General features: G+C 42.9%; 1 protein-coding gene across 3 annotated transcripts in view; it reads right to left on the reverse strand.

The window, feature by feature from the left end:
* ADAMTS7 (ADAM metallopeptidase with thrombospondin type 1 motif 7) overlaps nucleotides 1-24,428 on the reverse strand; it is a 134,365-nt gene that overhangs the window by 61,020 nt on the left and 48,917 nt on the right. For all 3 annotated transcript variants that reach the window (XM_072982307.2, XM_020813218.3, XM_078380867.1), the window contains one exon: nucleotides 10,480-10,621. In XM_072982307.2, coding sequence (XP_072838408.2) covers nucleotides 10,480-10,621 — 142 coding nt within the window. The remainder of the gene's footprint in view (nucleotides 1-10,479; nucleotides 10,622-24,428) is intronic.

Raw genomic sequence — 24,428 nt, forward strand, 5'->3', positions numbered from 1 at the left:
AGCTGCGATCTCAGACAGCGGGGGCTGCCAGCTTCGACTCCGGCGGCTTTATGGGGCCGGGAGGCGGTCCACCTATTGACAGGGACGGCACAATGTAGTCACGCAGCCCCCCTGTCCCCTACCCTCCCATTCCTTCCTTCCTTCCCTCTCTCCCCCTCTACTGTTGTGACATGCCTCAGCCACATTCCGGCCACAAGTGCCGGCAGTGTAACTTGAAACTTTGGAATTTCTTTAAAAATAAAAAATTGCACTGGGCTGCATGCGGCTGTTGGGCCGCAGGTTGGACAAGCCTGTTCTAGAGCTTGAAGAGAAAAGTAACAACGTTTAAGTTGCCCCAATAGTGCATGCTCCACCCGCCTCAGCCTCCAGTTCCATTTATCTGCCACAATAGCCTGAGCTTATGCTGGACACATTCAGTGACGAATATTGGGGAGGCAGAGCGGGATTGTGTGAATTCACAGAGGTCCACTTGAAGAACCATGGTTACAGGCAAGTAACCCGTCTTTCTTAATCGTGGCCTCTGTGAATACACACAAAAGGGTGACTAGCACGCCCACTTACCGGAAGGTGGGACGTCACTGAAGTATGGATGTCAATACTGCTCTCCCAAAGCTCGTCCCTCTCTTAGCCCTCAGGTCCAGTCTGTAGTGAGTTATAAATTTAGAGATATTAGACCAAGTGGCAGACCTACAGATGTCAGGAATATCAATGCCACGTAGAAGGGCAGTAGAGGTAGCCATGGCTCTGGCGGAATGAGCCCTAAGGCAGTCAGGTGGAGTCTTGTGTTGGATTTCATATGCCAAGGAAATGGTAGAGACAAGCCATTTGGAGAGGGTTGACAAAAATGCTGGAGATCCTTTCTTATTGCCATAGAAGCACAGGAATAACTTAGCTGAAGTGCAGATGTCTTTAGTGTGAGAAACATAGAATGCTAAGGCTCTTCTCACATCAAGGGTGTGAAGCATGCGCTCAGTGTCAGTTTTTGGATCTGAGAAGAGAGTAGGCAGTATTAGTGGCTGATTCACGTGAAATTCAGAGACCACTTTAGATAAGAAGGACAAGTCCAGGTGTAATATCACTTTGTCTCTAAAAAATTGTAGATATGGTTGGTCTAAACGGAGAGCTGCAAGTTCACTGGCTCTCCTTGCCGATGTAATGGCCACAAGGAATAAAGTTTTAAAGGAGAGCAACCAAAGGTCACAAGTTGCCATTGGCTCAAAAGGTGGTCGAGCTAGTGTGTGGAGAACCACCTGAAAAGACCATTGAGGTGTAGGTAATTTAGTAGGTGGTCTATGGTTGGCAAGACCCTTAAGGAACGTCTTGAACATGGGATGGGAGAATAGGTGTGCTGAGCTTGATTCCCTGGGTTGGAAAGATACAATGGCAGCTATGCAGACTTTCAGAGTCGAGATAGAAAGGCGGAGATCAAATAAATGATGTAAGTATTGTAGCAGGGTGGAAATTGACACAGGAGAAGTCTGAAGGTGTCTAGTTTCTGCATAGTTAGTAAAACTCTTCCATTTGTAGGAGTATAGGCGAGTAGTAGAGGGCTTCCTAGCACTATCTAGGACCTCCCTGATAGAGGAGAGATCCTCCATGCTGTCAGATGCAGTGTTTCCACATCTGGGTGAAGAAGAGTACCTGCATCCTGCGTGAGAAGATGTGGTAGAGGTGGCAGCCTGACCATGTCTAAAGCCATTGCTTGAAGCATGGGAAACCAGGCTTGCCAAGGCTAGTATGGTGCTATTAGTATCGCCTCTGATTTCGTGTGATGTAGTCTGATCAAAGTCCTTTGTACCAGGGGGACTGGAGGGAAAGAGTAGGCCTCTGTTCCAGGGAATCATGAATGCGTCCCCCAGATAGTCCTTCCCATGACCTGCTCTGGAGGCATAGAGGTTGCATTTTCTGTTGAGACGGCTCACAACAGGTCTACCTTGGGAATCCCCCAACGATGACACAGAGAGGCGTAGATTTCGTTGTTCAACTCCCATTCGTGTGACTGAGTTTTCCACCTGCTGAGTTTGTCTGCTGTTTCGTTGTCTGTGGTGGAGATGTGGACTGCCACTGGAAAGATGTGGTGCTGGTAGCACCACTCCCATAGGCGGATTGTTAGAAACGGAAGAGATTGACAGTTGGTCAAGATGGCGGCGCAAGTATTTGCAGCGGCTAGGCATTCCAGAGATCGGTCCTTATTATGGACTCTACGTGCTCAGGCACAAGTAACTTACAGTCGACAAGAATTATTATCTATTGGCAGAGACAGTTGCAACTTTGAATCGAGGGTCTCAACTTACAACATCCCAGCTGAGCTTTTAAGACGGCCTGCATATCAGGGGGTTACTCCCCCTGCTCTCCCTGTCAGGAAGAAAAGAACACGGAGAAAACGCAAGCAGAAAAGAGGTTGCAGGGCTGGTCTACGAGTGAGGTTAGGCAAAAATCCTCACAAGCCTGCATTGCCAAGTCTTTTTGTCTCAAATGTTAGATCTCTACCCAACAAGATTGAGGAGTTGGAACTTACTATCTCCCTACAGAAAAATATTCGAGACTGTTGCGTTATGATCTTTACAGAGACATGGCTTGATTCTTCCATCCCAGGGGAGGTAATTGAACTACAAGGACGCAGAGTATATCGAGCAGACAGGTCTATTGAATCTGGGAAGAGCAGAGGTGGAGGGGTTTGTGTTTACACAAACGATAATTGGAGCACAGATGTTAAAATAATGGACATTCACTGTTCTCCTGATTTGGAGTATTTGGCAGTGAAATGCCGCCCCTTTTACCTGCCTCGTGAGTTTAATGTTATAATAACAGCAATATATATACCTCCTGATGCTAACACAACCACAGCTTTGAGTTGTTTGTTAACTGCTATCAGCAAACAGCAGCAGGCCTACCCAGATGGAGTGCTGGTGGTAGCAGGTGATTTCAATCAAGCCAATTTAAAGACCGTCCTCCCTAACTTTTATCAGTATGTGGACTGTCCCACTAGAGGGGAAAAGACCTTGGATCAGGTATATTGTAACATCATGCATGGATATAAGACGAAGCCATTGCCTAGCTTGGGACAGTCAGATCATATATCTCTTTTTTTGATTCCATCGTACAGACCCCTTGTTAAAAGAATCAGACCATCAATTAGAGAAATACAAGTGTGGCCAGTGGATGCAACTGAGCAACTTCAAGATTGCTTTAGGAGCACTGATTGGACACTGTTTGAGGAGGACAATGTTGATACTTATGCCTCGACAGTACTGTTTTATATCAAAAGCTGCATCGATGTTATTGCTACAACAAGACAAGTACGAGTGTTTTCTAACAACAAGCCTTTTATTAAAAGCCAGAAATGCTGCTTTTCATTCTGGTGATGAACTACAGTATAGAGAGGCCAGAGCTAAACTGAAAAGGGGCATTAGGGATGCCAAAGCTATGTACAGCCAGAGAATTGAACAACACCTTGAAAGTTCTGACACTCGCCGAGTGTGGCACGGCCTACGACAAATCACTGGTCAGAGTAACAAAAACAGTCTGTGTAGCAGCAGTGATTTTTTGGCTGAGCAGTTAAATCAATTTTTCAGCCGTTTTGAGGTGGAAACAGGAACAACCATTATTCCAGCACCTACTGTCCATAATACATCACTAGAATCTACCATCGACAGACAACCACTAGTACTGCAGATTTCAGATGTGAGACGTGCTTTCCAGAATATTAATATTCGAAAGGCAGCTGGACCAGATGGAATCATGGGACGAGTTGTTAGGGGCTGTGCTGCAGAATTAGCTGGAGTTTTTACGGATATTTTCAATCTATCCTTGTTGCAGTGTTCTGTCCCCACTTGCCTGAAGACATCTATTATAGTGCCAGTCCCGAAGCAGTCAGTTGTGGTATCTCTCAATGATTATAGACCAGTAGCTTTAACATCTGTTATTATGAAATGTTTTGAGAGATTGGTGCTGGATTACATTAAGGCTAGTCTTCCACCTTCTTTGGATACATGGCAATTTGCATACAGGAGAAATAGATCTACTGATGATGCTGTGTCCATCGTACTCCATACTGTATTGAGCCACTTAGAACAACAGGGAACTTATGCAAGGCTGTTATTTGTGGATTATAGCTCTGCTTTTAATACCATTCTACCAAATAGGTTGTTTTTAAAAATGATCAACCTGGGATTACCTCAGGAGATCTGCATGTGGATAAAGGATTTTCTGACAGATAGGCCACAGTCAGTAAGGATGGGATCCCACCATTCTTCTACCCTGGTACTAAGTACAGGAGCTCCCCAGGGCTGCGTGCTAAGTCCCTTCCTCTATTCCCTGTACACACATGATTGCACCCCACTATATAACACCAATGCAATTATTAAATTTGCGGATGATACGACAGTGGTGGGACTCATAAATAAGAACAATGAGTCTGCTTATAGAAAGGAAGTACAAAGATTGATACTATGGTGTAAAGAAAATCATCTCACACTTAACATCAAAAAAACTAAAGAACTCATAATTGATTTTAGGAGGAAGAGAAATGTACATTTACCACTGTACATAAACGGTGAGGAAGTGGAGAGAGTTGGTAGTTTTAAATTTCTGGGTACTTACATCTCAGAGGACCTCTCATGGACTATAAATGCCAACATGCTAATAAAGAAGGCACAGAAGAGGCTGTATTTCCTGAGAATGCTCGGGAAGTTAAATTTATCACAGCATTTACTTATGTCCTACTACCGTAGCACCATTGAGAGTGTCCTAACTTATGGCATTCTGGCATGGTTTGGGAGTAGCTCTGTAGCGGACAAAAAAGCTCTAGAGAGAACCATTAAAATTGCCCAGAATATCATCGGGCTCCAGCTACCAACCCTGGATGACATCTTCACATCCCGCTGTCTGAGGAAGTCACATAGCATCCTGAGAGACTCCTCCCATCCTGCTTATAACTTTTTTGAACTGTTACCATCTGGCAGAAGATATAGAACAATTAAGACTCGGACCACACGTTTTCTAAATAGTTTTTATCCTAGAGCTATAATTGCAATTAATAATGAGCTTAAAGACCACCAGTAGTGAATAATTAGTTGGACTGTGTTACTTGGCCTGAGGTGTAGATGTTTGTATTTTTAGTGGGGGACTTCTAGTGGGTGGGGAGTGTTTGGGGAATGTTATGTGTGTGCATGTGTCTGGTCTCTGGGTGTCTGTGGATTTCGTTGTATGGTATACTGTGTATATACTTACAATGACAATAAATTATATTATTATTATTATTATTATTATTATTATTATTATTATTATTATTATTATTATTATTATTATTATTATTATTATTATTATTATTATTATTATTTGGAATGTGTCCCTCCTTGTTTGTTGATGTAGTACATGGTCGTGGTGTTGTCGGTGACCAGTTGAACACTACAACCATGTACTAGAGGTAGAAAGGCTCTGAACGCCTTTATGACTGCTAACAGTTGTAGATGATTGATGTGCAGATTTTTGTCCTGCTGGGACCACAAAGCGTGAATTTGATGATGGCTGCAATGTGCCCCCCCCCCAGCCGATGGGGCTGGCATCCGTTGTGACTTGGATTGTGAGCCGGAGGGGTCTGAAAGGATGGCCGATCATGAGATGTGGAAAAAATGTCCACCATTGTAGTTGTTGTGCCAGTTCTGGGGAGACATGAAGACGCTTTCTTTGGCTGTCGTGAATGGGATTGAAGAGGGACAGAAACCAAACTTGTAAAGAGCGCATCTTTAGTCTTGCATGGGCCAAGGCAGGTGTTGTGGATGCCATGAGTCCCAGAAGGTGTTGGGCCTTTTGAGCAGAGACCGTTCTGTGTGTTTTGAACTTGTGTACAGCAGTTCTTATTTTCCGGATTCGTTCTGAGGGAAGGAATACTCTGCCTACGTTGGAGTCCAGCTTGGCTCCTATGTATATGACTTGGGAAGGTTTGAGATTTGATTTTTTTACACTGATCGTGAGACCTAGGCTCTTTAGAGTGTGTAGGACGAACTTGGTGTTTTTGATGGCTTGACATCTGGAGGGAGAGACTATGAGCCAGTTTTCTATGTACGGGTAAACCTAGATTCCGTGTACACGTAGAAACACTACCACCAGCGCCATGCACTTTGTGAATGTCCTTGGTGCCATGGACAACCCGAATGGGAGAGCCAGGTATTGGTAAATGGTGTCCTGGAAAATAAAACAAAGATACTTCCTGTAATTTGGATGAATTGTGACGTGGAAGTAGGCATCCTTGAGGTCCACTACCACGAACCAGTCCTTTTTTCTCAACAGATGAATGATGGAGTCTAGGGTGACCATCCTGAGGCGTTTTGCATGAAGGTAAGTATTCAGCTCCCTTAGATCCAAGACTGGTCTGATTCCTTCTTTGGAACGGCAAAGTAGCGAGAATAAAACCCGTTTTTTATGTCTCTTCTGGGTACTTTCTGGATGGCACGTTTCTGTAGTAGGGTGCGAATTTCCTCTTCTAGGACAGGGTTGGAGAGAATGAGTTTTACCTGTCCCAAAGGAGGATATTCTATTAGTTCTAGTTGGTATCCTGATTGAATGATGTTTAGAACCTAGGTATCTGGGGTTACGATTGTCCAGTTTCATAAGTATGGATGAAGTCGTGTTGGATGTTTCTGTCCGGTCAGGGGTAAGGGGAAGTCAAAGATAATGTTTTGATTTCTTTGCAGGAAGTTTGTAGGATTGCCTACGCTAGGTGGACTGAGAGCAGAAGGTGGATGAAGAAGATGCTGCCTGTGATGATTTGGATGGACCTTGGCCTTTAAAGGGATGGAAGGATTGAGAAGGTTGTGAGTATTGTGAAGATTGAGAATATTGTGAGTACGGTCTACGCCATTGATATCTGGGAAGTCTTGGTTGCTGTTGCACAGAATATGATTTAGCTGTTTTCTTCATTTTATGAAGCTCGTCCAAATTACTATCTGTCTTTTCAGTAAAGAGGCCCTTAGCATCAAAGGGCAAGTTTTCTATCCTTGTTTTGACATCGTCTATGATTGTAGTGATTCTAAGCCAGGCATGACATCTGAGGGTGACAGTAGACATCAGAACCCTGGCAGCAGCAGCAGCAGCATGACGTGATGCTCGTCTCTGATGTTTAGAGACTGTCTGAGCCTCTTCGTAAGTATTGATAAAACCCTAGCGTATGTCTTCAGGCAATTTTAGAGCCAGAAGGATTCTCAACCATAGTTGTTTCTGGTAGGCGCTCATTGCTGTTAAGTAGTTGGTCACCCTAAGGAGAAAGGAGATTAAAGAATACATCTTTCTACCCAGGACCTCCAACTTTCTCCCTTCTTTGTTAGTAGGTGTAACATGAACCTTGGAATTTGTCCTAGAGGAGCTTGTCTCTACAATTAAGGAATTGGGGACAGGATGTTTTAGGAGAAAATTGGTGTCGTCTCCATGGACATACACCTTGAAATGGGTGTAGAAGTAGATGGTTGATTCCAAGCATCTCTTATCAAGTCCATAAGGGCAGGGATGAATGCTAAGCTGAGCGGTGGGGTGTGCTCTTGATTAATGTCACTGAAAATCAGATCCTCAGTTGGTGGTTTAGATTGTTCTGTGTCCATTTTTAGTGTCTTAGCCATTCTAGACACCATTTGCACATACGAGGAAAAATCCTCAGATGGAAATGAGGGGTGGGGTTCAGCTGCATCTGAACCCATTATTTCTCCTTCAGGTAGATCATCTGCTGATGCATCGTAACGAGTGTCATCATCAGGAGGATAGGAGTTAGTTGAAAAGTCTGCCTCTTCCTCTGATGTGGAAGGTGAGTGCTGTCTTTTACAATGTCTTTCCATGGTAGTAGATACAGACTTAGTGTGTTGGAAAGATGGCAAGACTGTCGATGCTGAAAAAGGTGGCACAGGCCCTTGTTGAACTTGTGTGATGTGTTCGCTTATCGTCTTTGTCGACGTCGATAATTTTTCGGTGTTGACGTCAATGGGGAGATGTAGAAGGGAAGGAGGAAGATATCGATGGATATGAACGTCTCGACCTCTTTCGTCTACGACGATCAGTCGATCAGAGGATTCTGACTCGGGGGAGTCTCTTCGACATCGATGGCGACATTTCTTTCGGTCAGAGTCTTCGGAGTCGTAGTGTTTATGTTGACGTCGAAATGAGCGATGACGAGAACGGTGCCGGTCGGGAAGTAAATGCTTAGTCTTCTTAGATTTCTTACGTGGCGGAGAAGTCAGTCTCGACTGAACCAATGGCGAAGAAGGAGCCGGAGATGCCTGCCTGGTAGACACATGGCTATCTGGGCCAGAAGCCAAACTTGTGGTAGCTTGTACAAGTTGGCTCAGGGTCAGAGATGTCAGACCCACAGGTACTACTGGCTCCACTTGTCTAGGAGGTAGCGAGGTTGCTGCCTCAGACATTGATTCCCGATCCCGGGAAGAGTCCTCCAAAATCAGTGAAGGAACCGATGCCGAGACTGGAGGCAGTTGTTTGAGGGGTTCTTTAGACTTAGTAGAACCTTTTGGCTTGGTTTGTTTGGTAATTTAACCGAAGCAGAGGAATATGTCTTCGACGTCGAGGTGGAGGTTTTCTTTAAGCCAGCAGATTTTTTTGGTGGGGTTTTCCTTAGGAACAGCCGAAGACAACTGAGGAGAAGTTGCATGAATGTTGGCGCATGGTGTGGCAGAAGGGGAAGAGATTTCCATTTTGGATGGTTGAGATGCCGAAAGATTTTTTATCCCACAAGTGATATTTTAACCTCTGTTGGCATGCTTTAATTGCAGCTTTTGTGAACTTTTTACAGTGCTTGCAACTGCCAGGCTGGTGGGATTCCTCAAGACAAAAAAGACAACAATCGTGACTGTCCTGAAAGGGTAGTTTGCAGGAACAAACAATACAGTGGCTGAAGGGACCGGAACGGGATATAAGCAGATGAGAAAAGGATCAGTCTTACTGATGTGGATTGTTGATTGAAGGCGTGTGGCCCGCTAACGAGCGGGTAACTGTCCGGATACAATAAATCCCAGTGTGAAGCAAATAGAATGGTCAAAGGCAGTCTGAGATCAGGGCAATGGAGGATAGCGATAAGATAGTCTGTGATCAGAAAAATACCGAAAATCTAACAAAAATTTAGCAAAGCCCAAGTGAGAGGTTCCTAGCCAGACAGCGGTAAAATGGAACTGGAGGCTGAGGCAGATGGAGCATTTGTTATTGGGGCAACTTAAACTTTGTTACTTTTCTCTTCAAGCTCTAGAATATTCCAAGAGGTCCAGCGCAGGCGCTGATTTAACCCTTTTGTGTGTATTCACAGAGGCCACGATGAAGAAACAAATATTTACATGCCTACATTCTATTGCAAATTCTCTGCATCCTGACGAATTGGCAAAGTCATGATCTAAAGTAGAGGCTCATCCCTGCCCCCAGAACCGGCTGGTCCACTCACCAGCAGCTGTGCAGCACGGGGGTCTTTTGTTGCTGCTGCTGTTGTGCCAATCCAGGAAGGAGCCCAGCTGGCACTTCTTTGCCTCCCCACTCAGCCAACCACTCCAGCAAGGAGGCAGGATGGGGAGTCTTCCCGCTCAACTGATGAGTGGTCAGCTGCACAGAGAAGTGCCAGCCAGGCTCCTTCTCAGATTGTGCAATGGCAACGATGGACTCCAGCGCTATGCGGTAATCAGTCTGTGGACCAGCTGTTTTTTTTGGGGGGGGGATGGGCCTCTGTGGCACCTGCGGTGCTGCTATTCATACAGTATTAGTATCCCCAGGGATATGAACACTAAAATCCCATGTCTAATCTAAAGCAGTGGTTCACAATCTTGGGCCCCCAGATGTTCTTGGACTAAAACTCCCAGAAGACTTCATCACTAGCTGGGATTTCTGGGAATTGTAGTCCAAGAACATCTGGGGACCCAAGGTTGGGAACCATTGATTTAAGGGCATCCAGTAGCCTGGCATTTCTTTGTCATTGATACTGACAAGGATTTTCAGGTCCCACATATCACCATCAACAGGCCAGTAAGCAGCTGCACAAGCAAACACCCTTCTTCTGGGAGTGAAGGAATTCCGTTGCCTATCTCTCTGTCTTTGTGACCTGTTCTAGAGATGAAAAGTGAAATTGGACTACATCCCCCTTTTTCCACTACTCCAAGCTATAAGATGCATCAACTGAGAACTCCAGTGTAAACAATACATTCATCTAGCAGTGCAGTTGGGTATTTAATTTAATTTATTAGTATAACAATCATCTTCTTACTGTGAGATAGATTCCTGAGAATGCTCTAGACTGAGCAATGGTTCTGTTTCATGTCCCAAGCCGAATCCTAATGCAGACAGAAGCCTACAGAGCAGAAGCCAAATCCAACCATTTTCTGGAAAATCCCAATACAAAAAAATTGTAACTCCTCAGAGATAAGTCTGTAATTCTTGCCACTCCCAAAAGAACAATTTGAGGGGAAAACCTAGCCACACAAACCAGAAAGCAGACATAATTACCTGTGCCACAGGTGACAGTGCATTTTGTCCAAGATGCATACTGCCAGAAGAACTCAGCTGGAATGATCTCATTCTCATTATCAGGTTTCCTTTGAATGGTGTATTGATAGCGGATTCCTGGGTTTTTTTCCTGAAATAAGAGCTGAAACAAAAGAATGAATAAAGTTCAATCACAAAATTCAGTCAGACTATAAGAAAAGTGCTTGAATACTGGGGAAAATATGACATTCCATCAAGTGAAGTGTCAGCCAGAGCTTTTTACATCTCCTCCAACAAACAATTGTGTATTTATTGCAAGGCTGGAAAGCAATCTGTTTTCCATTTTAAGTCACAAGGTTGTTATAGAATGATTATTACAAAATAGGACCTATTCAGGGCAGGGCAAGAATCCAAAGGAACATCTACACCCACAGAGGTTTCTGAGAAGAGGCCAAGCATTCAGTTTGGTGGGAAAATGCCACTGGTACATTCAATTCTACCAACAAGTCAGGTTGGCTCAAAGGGGAATTCTGGCTTTCTTCAGTGTAGCAATGAGAATCACAAGATACCAAATTAATTATGCAGCAGCAGCAAAAAGAATTCACTTGGCCACTCAGGTTTGCCTACAGTCAGAGAGCTCATTAATGATATTGTGTTGGCAAAAAGAATGCACTGCACGTGCGAAACTAAGGAATATAGGAAAACTGACTGCTATTGAAGGCCTATCTATGCTAGGATCTACACTAGTTTCAAGGCAAGGCCATGAAGGAACTGTGAAAGAATTCTCCAGCATTCTCATATGCCAACATTTTCTAACTGATTTCTGTGTGTAATATAGAAAGGATGCCTAAATGCAGCTTTAATCCAAACATCTGTCAAACTAGCGCGCTGCTCTTGAAATGCTTGCAGATTTAATACCTTTAAAAGATTTCATTCCTGCCAAAGCCATATTGTTACTGGAATGAAAGTTGGCACCACCAGAAATACTACTTGAAGAATACCCACAGTTTTAAAAAAGTTTATTTCAATTACGTTACCAATCCCACAGAGCTTAACTAGAGACACTCTGCTATCATTCCTGCCCATAAGCATGAACCTAAACCTAAAAATCACAAATGTTTGCTGTAGGAGACCCTCAACTTAACACTTTGTCTAACTGGCTGAAATACTGTTGTGCAGTTTAACTTTCGGATGTGTACTGCCACAAGTTAAGAAACCTCCATAGACACTATTTCTGAAGATGAAGACTGCACACCTGAAGAATCACTTTGACATGCATTATTATCAAGTTGAATCTCTAGAAATGTAAAATCAATTTGCCTTCTCTGTTTATATAGACAAAGGGCAACCAGACACTCTGGCTCACTACTCAAAATGCTGATTCCATAGCTAGAAACAGTACATCTTTAAGAGGAAAGGGCTGTTTATTCTAACATGCACATGCCTCCGTCTGTTTTGGATAAATCAGCCTGCTTTTGTTTTGTAATTGGTTAAACAGATGGCACAGCTCTGTTTATTATACACTCTACTGCCTTGTTTTCAAACATGCATTTCCTCATTCTTATGGCAGCTGCAGCACAAGAAAACATGAGAATCCCCATATGGGAAAATCTGGAGATTAATTTTAGATGGCACACTAGGCAAAAACAGTTGACTGGAGCCAAATAGTAAGTACTGCCTAGTGGGCCTAGAGAAACACATTAAATGCCTTCTTTTAACCCACCAGAGTGCAAAGTTGCACTTTGATGAGCTAGTCTGGTGTGATCAGCAGAATACCATAAGTATATAATTCCACCTCTCCCCCCTCCCTCTTGCTCCTTGTTAGTTCAGGTGTAGGTAGAATCAGCTCAGATTTCTCTCCTCAGGAACACAGTGGAAAGGGGGGAAATCATAAGACTTTCATACCTTGAAGAAGGACACATGAGCTCCACCACAGAGCCCATTTTCCACAGACTATGGAGCTATATATGCTCTAGTTTAGTTCAGAGCAATTTACATCCAGTAAAAATTCCCCAAAGCTACTTTTAAATTGAAATTATAGGAAGACTGAAACATTGATTTTCTAGCAGCATGTAGTGGCCTGAATATGCAAAAGCCATTGACTATGTGGACCACAGCAAACTATGGCAAGTCCTTAAAGAAATGGGAGTGCCTGACCACCTTATCTATCTCCTAAGAAACCTATATGTGGGACAGGAAGCAACAGTTAGAACTGGGTATGGAACAACTGATTGGTTCAAAATTGGGAAAGGAGTACGACAAGGCTGTATATTGTCCTCTGGCTTATTTAACGTATATGCATAATACATCATGCAAAAGGCTGGACTGGAGGAATCCCAAGCTGGAAGTAAGATTGCCGGGAGAAATACCAACAACCTCAGACATGCAGTGTGAAGGCAAGAGGAGACGGGGACAACAGAGGATGAGATGGTTGGACAGTGTCATCGAGGCTACCAACATAAATTTGACCCAACTCCGGGAGGCAGTAGAAAACAGGAGGGCCTGGTGTGCTTTGGTCCATGGGGTCACAAAGAGTCGGACATGACTTAATGACAACAACAATGTAGTGGCCAAGACAGATCAAGCAAACTTGTAATAAAACCCTCCACACGTGCCTTGGATGTGCCTCAAGAAGGAAGGTCTTCTGGGCATAGAAGGGCAGCAGTGTGGGAAGAGAAGAGCTCACTAACTGGGTCTCTGAAAGCAAGCCTCTTTGATTTACAACTCATTAGCAAACTAGAAGACAGGTGAGCAGACATTCTATCCATTCACAAAGAACAAGAGTCAGAAAAGGAAAAGAATTCCTTGGCTGAAAGGAAAAGAAACATTACAGTAAACATCTCTCGTTTTGTCAGAATTGTTGGAAAGTAAGCAAACAGTGGCACAGGAGCTATGTTAAGTAGTGGATCCAACTCTTTGAAACTCAGAATGATTGCCTGAGGACATCTCCCCTTTTGTAAAGGAACCATGGCCACATGGAGATGTCAGGAGGACCCATGGCCGCTTCTTTCATCTCTAGAGAACAAAGGAAAGCTGTCTCCTCCTTGGAGGAACAAGAGATGTTGAAGGGAATTGGAAGTTGGTTATTCCCTTTGTGGTACAGAGAGAAGCATGGAGAGACCTGTCCAGTCTCACCCCTCCCTTGGAAAAGGAAAAGTGATCTGTTCATTTTATTTTATGAAGCGTGGAGCTAAATCCCCGTATGCCCACCTTTGGAGATTAGAATACAGAGAAGAGGCAAGGTTGCTAAGAAAACAGCAACAGCAAGGGAATGGTGGTCTCAAGGACTCCCAGGCATAGGTGAAATGCCCTATAAATTAGTAGCAATTTCAAGGCACACTCCCCACTGACACCCAATATCAAATAACAGGAAAAATATACTGTAATTTTTCCAGTCAGAGAAAGGTAAGAAGAAAAAAAGTGACATCAGCAACTCTATGAATAGAAAGCTAAAGTTGGCAGAAGGTCAGCATATATCAGAACAAGCAAAGAACAGTCTAAAATATCCAAGGAAGTCCTCTCTCTACTCTTCCCCATGTAAAGACATCTATCCTCTTCAGAGTAAATTGAGTTGTATGCAGTCATTTCCAAGACAAATGAATAAACATTGAAACGCATTAAGGCTGGTTTCTGCACAAGAAAGATCCAACTAATTAGCAGCTTTACATACTGGCCTTTTCTACATTTATCAGGTTTTATTTAAAAGATTTGGAAAATGGATACACCATAGAGTGATCTTCAAACTTGCATCAAGCTCTGGAAATATAAGTTGATGAGAGTGGCCACTGAACCAGAAATGTCTCTAGTTTGCACATCTGGCTACTGGTCCTAGAGCCAGCAAAGATGATCAAGTTAACATCTAGACACAGACCAAGTGAAGAACCTATACCACCATCATGGGTTGCTGAACCCTAGTTAAGCAACTGCATCCTTCTGACTTTGTTTTCTCTGAGGATAACCCCAATAATTCTTGAAGGGAAATGAGACATGCAATGTATGTTGCAGGGTAGCCGTGACATAAAAGCAAACTGAGCAGACTCAATCAATGCAGAACAGCTACTTGTGGTCAATAAAAGGACTCACACTTATTTTCAGAACACTGTTTAGCTGTAGGCTCCACAGCATCATTTTAGTGTCAGAAATGCGAGGTGAGGTACCAGCATGCTGAATATCCTCTTGTTGTGTCATTCTGCAGCTCCTGAGGTGGCAATATGTAGTACAGCTTCCTAGCATAAGAACCAAGAAAGCGTGCCTCAAAAAATTAGAATGTCTCTCCAAGAAAAGATGCAAAATGCATCAATCTCACTTGGACAAAACTAGGCCAGATACATCCACAAAAGCCAGAAAAAGGAGACAAGATCAACAGGACCCTTCAAGCAGTCCAGCACAGCTGTTTACCAAGGAAGCTGGAGTGGGAGGTGGTTGGGTGGGTCTCTGCTGAAGTGAATACACAAAATGCAGGCCATCAAAGAGGTGGGATGGAAACAATGCCTCAGAACATGCTTTTAAAACCAAAGCAGACAAAAGGACAGCGCCCAAACAGACTAGATCCAGAATCTTGTTTTTGAAAATTCCTCACATATTTGAAGCAGTGACATAAATTTTAATTCAGCTTGAACTATGTCTCCAGAACAGCATTTGGAACTGGAATCACTAAACTGAAAGCTTCTATAAAACTGACACATATTTGCATGGCAGCTACAGTTGGGCAGAACAGTTGTAACAAGTACCTGGACATGCAGGGTGGAGAAAACAGCACTTACTGTATTTCTGGCCTTCACGCTTAAAAACAATCAGTTTCAAGAAAAGCAGTGGCAACCTTAAGAGTCCTCATGGGAAACCTTGTCAAGCAAAACTAAACAGGTTAAAATGCTGTTTATGGAGCTATACGGTATAAGGCTGATGTGCCTTAGGCATGGTGATTTTTCAGAAATGAAACATTTCCAATTCTGTCTCCCCTGAAGGTCCCTACATCCTCATATAATCCCTTTAATTGTAAAGAAGCCCTTGGAGGCTGTGAAGTGGTAGAAAGTCTTTAATTTCAAAAAATTGTCACCATCAGTAGAGCCATCCTGGTGCTGGAAATTTTCAGAAATTAAAGACTTTCGCCTGTCCTACAGCTCCTCATAGCTTCTCCTATGACTAAAGGGATTCCATGGGAGTCTTAGGACCTGGGAGGAGGGGATCAGAAATATTTTATTTCTGAAAAACTGCTGTGACTGATTATGTCACCAGCCTTTCATAATATAACTGTACAAATAGGACTTCAACCTTTGAGTGCTAATTCTTTAAAAATGGTTTACGAATATGGGAATATGTGTGGGTGGGCAGGGCACCCATGTGTGCATGTGTGGGCAGGGCACTCGTGCATGCATGGGGGGCACACATCCGTGGCGGGGCATACATGCGGGGGAGGGGGAGATCGGTCTCTGCGGCCTGGTTTTGCAAATGGCCTGGTACCCCCGGTCTACAGGATACCCTCTCATGCTCACTATAATTCACTACACTACGGGAAAATCCCAGAAGCTGACTTTTTTCAGTAGTTAACCACTTCTCACCCAAACAGAAAGCAATTTTCAGGGCTGTTTTTCAGCAAGTATGAATGATACATACACTACACACCAATTCCAATAGAAACTTCCCTCATGTAGAATCACCCAGCGCTCAAGGATTCTAGATGATGAATACTATGGTTACCGGGAGAAGACAGTTTGGGTGTGATTGTAGTCCCTCTGTGCCAATATATTTGAAGGGTTGTTTTGGACTTTAAAAAATGGTGCAGCATACAAATTCTTTAAACTCTCAGGGAAACTAATGTTGCCATGCCCATTCTGCAGAATGCAGACTAGAAAGCAATATTCTATTTTCCAAACCCTTTCCTTGAGTTAGGAAAGGAAGAAGATATAAACATAAAATTAAAGTGAATTTATTTGCTAATGATACACAACTTACAATAGAAGACCCATTCAAGTCAATAAAAAAGAGCAAAAATAATTTTATAATATTTGGAGAAATAATAGATCTACAGGTAAACTGGGATACTGTATTTTTCCGTGTATAAGACAACCCGATGTATAAGATGACCCCCACTTTTCCAACCCCATTCCTACTTCGGGTAAAGCAGCCATGAAAGGGCTGCACGATCAAAGGGCTGCGATCCTGCAGCCCTTTGATCCCTTCCCCCCTTACTTCTGTGTATAAGACAACCCTCAATTTTTACTCTAACTATTTTAGGAAAAAATATTGTCTTACACACGGAAAAATACGATAAGGTATTAAATAATGCTAGTGAAGGAAATGAAAAAAACTAAGAAAATTTTGAATTAAAAGTTATGGGAGTATTAAATAAATATACAGTGGTGCCTCGCTTAGCGATTGCTTCATTTAACGATGAATCCGCATAGCGATGGCTTTTTCTGAAAAGTTTACCGTCTCGGTTAGCGATGTTTCCTATGGAGGAAATCCGCTTAGCGATTTCAGGACCATGATTCGCATAACGATGCCGTTTAATGGTCCCTGTTTCGCTTAGCGATGTTTGAAAAAGAGCGGGAGAAGTGGCTGTTTGGCAATGCTAATTTATTGTTTTCCTTCAAAATCTAACTGCCTGTACCCAGGATGCATTGTGCCTATGCGGGGAAGGTATAAAACCCCTTGCCCATGCGTCCTGGGTTTACTCTCCCATGTGCCGTTCCAAGGTTGGCTTTGTCACTTTGGTCTGTTTTGGGGGTGCATCCTGTGCTGGAGAACTTCTGGAGCAAGAGAAGGTAAGCTTGCATTTCTTATCCTGGATGGGTGGTGGGTTTTTATTGCTAAAGTTAGATGTTGTTTGCAAGGGGGAATTTGGGTCTGGCTGGCTCTGGCTTTGGTTATGCTGGGTTTTTTCAGTTTGAAAATTGCAGGTTTTTTTTTTTTTTTTGCTAGGGGTTTCTGTGCATTTGTGTGGGATTTGTGTGTTTTAAAAAAAATTTCTCTGCCACGGGGGGAATTAGGGTCTGGCTGGATTTGGCTTTGGTTATGGTGGGTTTTTCCAGTTTGAAAATTGAAGGGGCTTTTTTGCTGGGGGTTTCTGTGCATTTGTGTGGGATTTGTGTGTTTTTTAAAAAAATTTCTCTGCCATGCTGCTTATGGGTGGGTGTGTGGGTGTGTGTTTAAAGTTGATAGACCCTCACTAGAATTGCTTTTCTTGTGGCTTTCTGTATGCCTGAACCAGGAATGTGGACGCCCAACTGAAATGCTGTGTTTGAAATTGTTTTCCTCTCTGCCATGCTGCTTCTGGGTGTGTGTGGGGGGGTTGTGTTTAAAGTTGATAGACCCTCACTAGGATTGCTTTTCTTGTGGCTTTCTGTATGCCTGAACCAGGAATGTGGATGCCCAACTGAAATGCTGTGTTTGAAATTGTTTTCCTCTTTGCCATACTGCTTCTGGGTGGGTGTGTGGGTGTGAGGGGTGTGTGTTTAAAGTTGATAGACCCTCACTAGGATTGCTTTTCTTATGGCTTTCTGTATGCCTGAACCAGGAATGTGGATGCCCAACTGAAATGCTGTGTTTGAAATTGTTTTCCTCTCTGCCATGCTGCTTCTGGGTGGGTGTGTGGGTGTGGGGGGGTTGTGTTTAAAGTTGATAGACCCTCACTAGGATTGCTTTTCTTGTGGCTTTCTGTATGCCTGAACCAGGAATGTGGATGCCCAACTGAAATGCTGTGTTTGAAATTGTTTTCCTCTCTGCCATGCTGCTTCTGGGTGGGTGTGTGGGTGTGGGGGGGTTGTGTTTAAAGTTGATAGACCCTCACTAGGATTGCTTTTCTTATGGCTTTCTGTATGCCTGAACCAGGAATGTGGATGCCCAACTGAAATGCTGTGTTTGAAATTGTTTTCCTCTCTGCCATGCTGCTTCTGGGTGGGTGTGTGGGTGTGGGGGGGTTGTGTTTAAAGTTGATAGACCCTCACTAGGATTGCTTTTCTTGTGGCTTTCTGTATGCCTGAACCAGGAATGTGGATGCCCAACTGAAATGCTGTGTTTGAAATTGTTTTCCTCTCTGCCATGCTGCTTCTGGGTGGGTGTGTGGGTGTGGGGGGGTTGTGTTTAAAGTTGATAGACCCTCACTAGGATTGCTTTTCTTATGGCTTTCTGTATGCCTGAACCAGGAATGTGGATGCCCAACTGAAATGCTGTGTTTGAAATTGTTTTCCTCTCTGCCATGCTGCTTCTGGGTGGGTGTGTGGGTGTGGGGGGGTTGTGTTTAAAGTTGATAGACCCTCACTAGGATTGCTTTTCTTGTGGCTTTCTGTATGCCTGAACCAGGAATGTGGATGCCCAACTGAAATGCTGTGTTTGAAATTTTTACAACTTCTAGTCTTCAGGGGAAAGTCAGGGGGTACATTAGCTTCTGTTGAGGGGGTCTGAATGCAAACTTTGGATTCCAATTTTGAATTTTTTTTCTGTAGGCATTCCTTTCTGTGGTGTGGTGTGCTGTGGCCTTTGGTGGCTTTTCCATACGATCAGTTAGATCGAGAGGTAGGTAAAATTTCTTTTCCTGTGGTTTTTTTCACCTTTGGTTATAGTGGAGGGTGTAGTTATGGTAAGTCTAACTTTTCTCAAATTTTCTTTGGTCAGGCATCCTCTTGTGGTGTCCTGTGGCCTTTGGTGGCTTTTCCAGACGATCTGTTAGATCAAGAGGTAGGTAGAATTTCATTTCCTGTGGTTTTTTCCCCCTTTGGTTGTGCTGGGGGTGTAGTTACAGTGTGTTAAGTCTAATTTTTCTCAAATTTTCTTTGGTCAGGCATCCTTGTGGTGTCCTGTGGCCTTTGGTGGCTTTTTCAGACGATCTGTTAGATCCAGAGGTAGGTCTGATTTTAGTTTTTTTTCCCCTTAGGTGGCGGTAGGGGTGTGTGCCAAAACTGCCACTTGCTTGTCCAGGGCAGTTTTGGCCAGTTGTGGGAAGGTTAGGCATATGTAAAGCACTGACTGTTGTTTTTTCCCTTTAACGTAGCAACGTTGGACATGGGTCCAAAGAAGACTGCTTCTGCCCAGGTTGGCAAGCCGACCAGGGAGAAGGTCACCCTCGAGATGAAAAAAGATACCATCCGAAAATACGATGGAGGGAGACGCATTGCGGACATCACCAGGGAGTACGGCCGCAATGCATCAACCAATGGCACCATCGTAGCCAACCGTGAGAAGATCCTTGCCACGGATGCCGCGAAGGGTGTCACAAGGATCGCCAGGAACCAGCCAGCTGTCCTGGAGGAGGTGGAGAAGCTCCTGGTCATCTGGATGGAGGAGAAGCAGCGTGCAGGGGACACGGTTACTGAGGCTGTGATCTGTGAGAAGGCCAGGGCCTTGTATGCCGACCCCATGGATCAGCAGCCTGGAACATCAGCTGAGCCTGAGGAGTTCAAGGCCAGCAGAGGCTGGTTTGAATACTTCAAGGCAAGATCCAGCATCCACAGTGTGGTGAGGCACGGAGAGGCAGCGAGCTCAGACACCACTGCAGCAGAGGACTTTGCTGTGGAGTTCCTTGAGGTCGTAACAACAGAGGGCTACCTTCCAGAGCAGTTCTTCCAACTGCGATGAGACCGGCCTGTTTTGGAAGCGGATGCCCAAAAGGACCTTCCTAACCCAAGAGGAGAGCAAGCTGCCTGGCCACAAGCCAATGAAGGAGTGCCTGACCCTCCTCTTCTGTGCCAACGCCAGTGGGGACCTGAAGATCAAGCCGTTGCTTGTCTACCATTCCGAAAATCCACGTGCTTTTAAGAAGCACAAGGTAGACAAAGCACGGCTGAAGGTGATGTGGCGATCCAACGCTAAGGCTTGGGTCACACGGGTCCTCTTTGTGGACTGGGTCAATCACGCTTTTGGCCCAGCTGTGAAGCGGTACCTGTTGGACTGTGACCTGCCTCTGAAGGCCCTGCTCCTCATGGACAACGCTCTTGCCCATCCTCCAGGCCTTGAGGATGACTTGTTGGAGGAGTTCTCCTTCATCCGGATCATGTTTCTCCCTCCAAACACCACCCCGCTACTCCAGCCGATGGATTAGCAGGTGATCGCGAACTTCAAAAAGCGGTACACCATGGAGCTGTTCCGGCGCTGTTTTGAGGTGACCGATACCACCAGCCTCACCCTTCGTGATTTCTGGAGGGATGAGTTCGACATTGTCATCTGCCTGAAGATCATCGCCAGCACCTGGGACAGCATCAGCCAGAGGAACTTGAACTGGTGGCGCCCGCTCTGGCCAGGCTGTGTGGCTCCTGGGCCTTCTGCACCTGCAACTTGGTCCACAGTGATGCAGGACATTGTGGACTTTGGAAGGAACATGGGCCTCAATGTCAATGAGGAGGACATTGCAGAGCTGGTAGAGGGCCATGACCAGGAGCTGGTTTATCTTCAGGCAGAAGCGAGGGAGGAGCAAGAAGAAGAAGAGCCACAGCAAGAACAGCTGTCCACCAGCGACCTAAAGCAGTTCTTGGACTGCTGGCAGTTTGTGCAGACTGTAGCGCAGTGGCACCACCAGGACACGTCTCTGGCACAGAACCTATCAAATTCCTATGACGAAAGGATCGTGTCCCCTTTCAGAGGAATTCTGAAAAGGCAGCAGAGGCAGCTGACTATGGAGAGGTTCCTCACAAAGAGACCAAGGCAGGAAGAGGAACCTGTTCCTTCCACCAGTGCTGCCCAGGTGCCTTCTACCTGGACCATCTCTTCTTCTTCCTCCCCCTCATCATCCCCCTAGAAGACTGCTGCATCGATGTGGGGAACACTGGTCCGGGTGGTTTTCAGGCTTCCGCCTCACTCGTTCACTTTAAAGTTGCCTGATAATGTTGAAATGTTTAAAGTTTCTGTCGTTAAAAATTTATGTTTTATGTTTGTGCACTTCATGAAGAGTTTCTGTGCATGATGCACTTTCCAAAGAGTTGTGTACTGTATGTAAATGTTATGCTTGTGCACTTCATGAAGTTTCTGTACATGATGCACTTTCCAAAGAGTTGTGTATGTAAATGTTATGCTTGTGCACTTCATGAAGAGTTTCTGTACATGATGCACTTTCCAAAGAGTTGTGCACTGAATGTAAATGTTATGCTTGTACACTTCATGAAGAGTTTCTGTACATGATGCACTTTCCAAAGAGTTGTGTACTGAATGTAAATGTTATGCTTGTGCACTTCATGAAGAGTTTCTGTACATGATGCACTTTCCAAAGAGTTGTGCACTGAATGTAAATGTTATGCTTGTGCACTTCATGAAGAGTTTCTGTACATGATGCACTTTCCAAAGAGTTGTGTACTGAATGTAAATGTTATGCTTGTGCACTTCATGAAGAGTTTCTGTACATGATGCACTTTCCAAAGAGTTGTGTACTGTATGTGATTGCTGAGTTTAAAAAAATTTTCTATGCTATAAAGTTTATGAATTTAAAGTTCCTGCCTCATGTCTGCTTTTTTAAAAAAGTAATAAAGCTTAAGTTTACTGTTTAAAATGTTTGAAATCAAATGCACAGTGTTATGATGTTAAATTGCACTTAATAAACCCTTTCTTAGCCAAAATTGACTTTGTTCCGATTCTTTATTAATTTGTTGTTGAATTTTAAAGTTGTAAAGTTTTAAATGCTTGGGATGGTTAGTGCAGGTTGTAAAATGTGTGCAGACTTAATTTGGCTTCATTCTGACTCTTCGTTAATTTTTGGTTAATTTCCCCCCCCCCATTGAAATGCACTGAGCTGTCAAACTTAGGCTCAATGGATTTCAATGGGGGAGAAAAAAATTCACCCAAAATTAATGGAGAGCCAGAAACAGTTTTAAATGCTTGGGATCGTTAGTGCAGGTTGTAAAATGTGTGCAGACTTAATTTGGCTTCGTTCTGACTCTTTGTTAATTTTTGGTTAATTCCCCCCCCCCCCATTGAAATGCACTGAGCTGTCAAACTTAGGCTCAATGGATTTCAATGGGGGAGAAAAAAATTCACCCAAAATTAACGGAGAGTCAGAAACAGTTTTAAATGCTTGGGATCATTAGTGCAGGTTGTAAAACGTGTGCAGACTTAATTTGGCTTCGTTCTGACTCTTCGTTAATTTTTGGTTAATTTCCCCCCCCCCATTGAAATGCATTGAATAGGCTTCAATGCATTCCAATTGGGGATACATTGTATCGCTTAGCGATGTTTCCTATGGCGATTTTTGCTTAAGGACGGCAATTATCTGGTTTTCAATGCATTCCTATGGGAAATGGTGTTTCGCTTAGTGATGGTTTCTCATAGCGATGTTTTTTTTTGGAACAAATTAACATCGCTAAGCGAGGCACCACTGTATTACATAAAATTTTATAATAAATATTACATAAAATCTTCAAGATATATAAAAAGTTAATTTTGACAAAATGAAGCAACAAATTAAAAATAAATTAAGGGAATATAAAAGGTTAAACCTCTCTTGGTTCAGAATGATAGTGCTGTATAAAATGAAGACTATACCTAGAATGAATTTTTTATTTTGGATGCTACCAATGAAGATGGCAGATATAAAATTAAAAAATGGCAGAGGATGATTAATATATATTGTTATGGGAACAGAAGACCAGGGATAAACAAATATTTATGTTATTTACCACAGAAGGAGGCAGGATTAGATATACCCAATACTAAACATTATTATGTAGCAAACCAATTGAGAAGTATTCCTAATATTATAGTAGATAAAGAATTAATTGGGTGTAAACTGGAGTTATAAAAAGCTCAAGAATATATGGAAATAATTTTTAAGGAAGATAATAAGATTATAACAAATATAGATAACCCCTTTCTAAAAAATATGATGCAAAATTGGAACCACTAAAGCAAGATTTTAAGTCCACCTATTTACCTATTAACTCAAATTTAGTTATTAGATCAATTTCCGGATAACCTCGAGACGAGTATAGGAAAGATGATAAAAAAGAAGTGTCTCACTAAATTAAAAGATTAGTTAAGGAGAATGTATAAGAGAAATCAAATAAGTAAAATACTAAGAAAAGAAAAGAAAATTATTGATTTAATATAATCCAATTAGAAGACTGGACAATGAGCGAAGAATTATGGTAACTGTAGAGCTTTGACAAAATCTGAAGAAATTAGAGAGCAAAGGGAAAGAATAGAAGATAATAACAGAAAGGCAATAATAAGCAAAGTATATAACATACTGATAGAGATTTAAAAATAATAATCAAGCCTCAAAGACATTTGGCAATTGGATTTAAATGAGGAAATAAATACTGAGGATTGGAAGAGGGTATGGAATAAATTAATACTGAAGAGTATTTCTGTAAGAGTTAAGGAAAATTGTTATAAAGTTATCTGGAGATGGTACTTAACTCCGGTTAAATTGAATTTAATGAATTTTGCATCTCTATGTTGGAGAAGTAGAAAGGCCTCAGTACATATTTCCACATGTGATGGGAATGTTGAGAGGATTCAGGAAGTTTGGGAAAAGATATTCAAAAAGATTAAAGAAATAATAGGTATAAATTTGGAAATGTCTCTATTTTTGGTAATCTACAACTGGATTGAGTAGGAAAGAGTTTATTATTATGGTAACAGCTACAAGATTAATCATTTGCAAAAAAATTGAAGATTAATCATACTTTTTATATGGAAGAAAGGTAAAGCCAAAATGTTTCACACTGTAATATCAGACTTAAATTTGGGGCCAGATATCCACTCTCACACATTCCTCACATGTAATTAAGGAATATATTTCTTTAAGACATTTACTATCATCCTGAAATAGCCTATGGACTATGTCAATAAGTACTAGTTATAATCTACACTTTGTTTTCAATTAATTAATTAAATCAAGGTTTTAGAACATGGTTAGAAGACATTATGACCTTGTAGAACAGGAATAGACAAACTGCAGTCCTTCACATGTTTGACTAGAACAGGATTCCTTATCATCTTCCATGATGGCTAGGAATGATGGTAATTGCAGTCCAACAATATATTAA

The sequence above is a fragment of the Pogona vitticeps genome, chromosome 12 (assembly GCF_051106095.1).
Source record: "Pogona vitticeps strain Pit_001003342236 chromosome 12, PviZW2.1, whole genome shotgun sequence".
Lineage (NCBI taxonomy): Eukaryota > Metazoa > Chordata > Lepidosauria > Squamata > Agamidae > Pogona > Pogona vitticeps.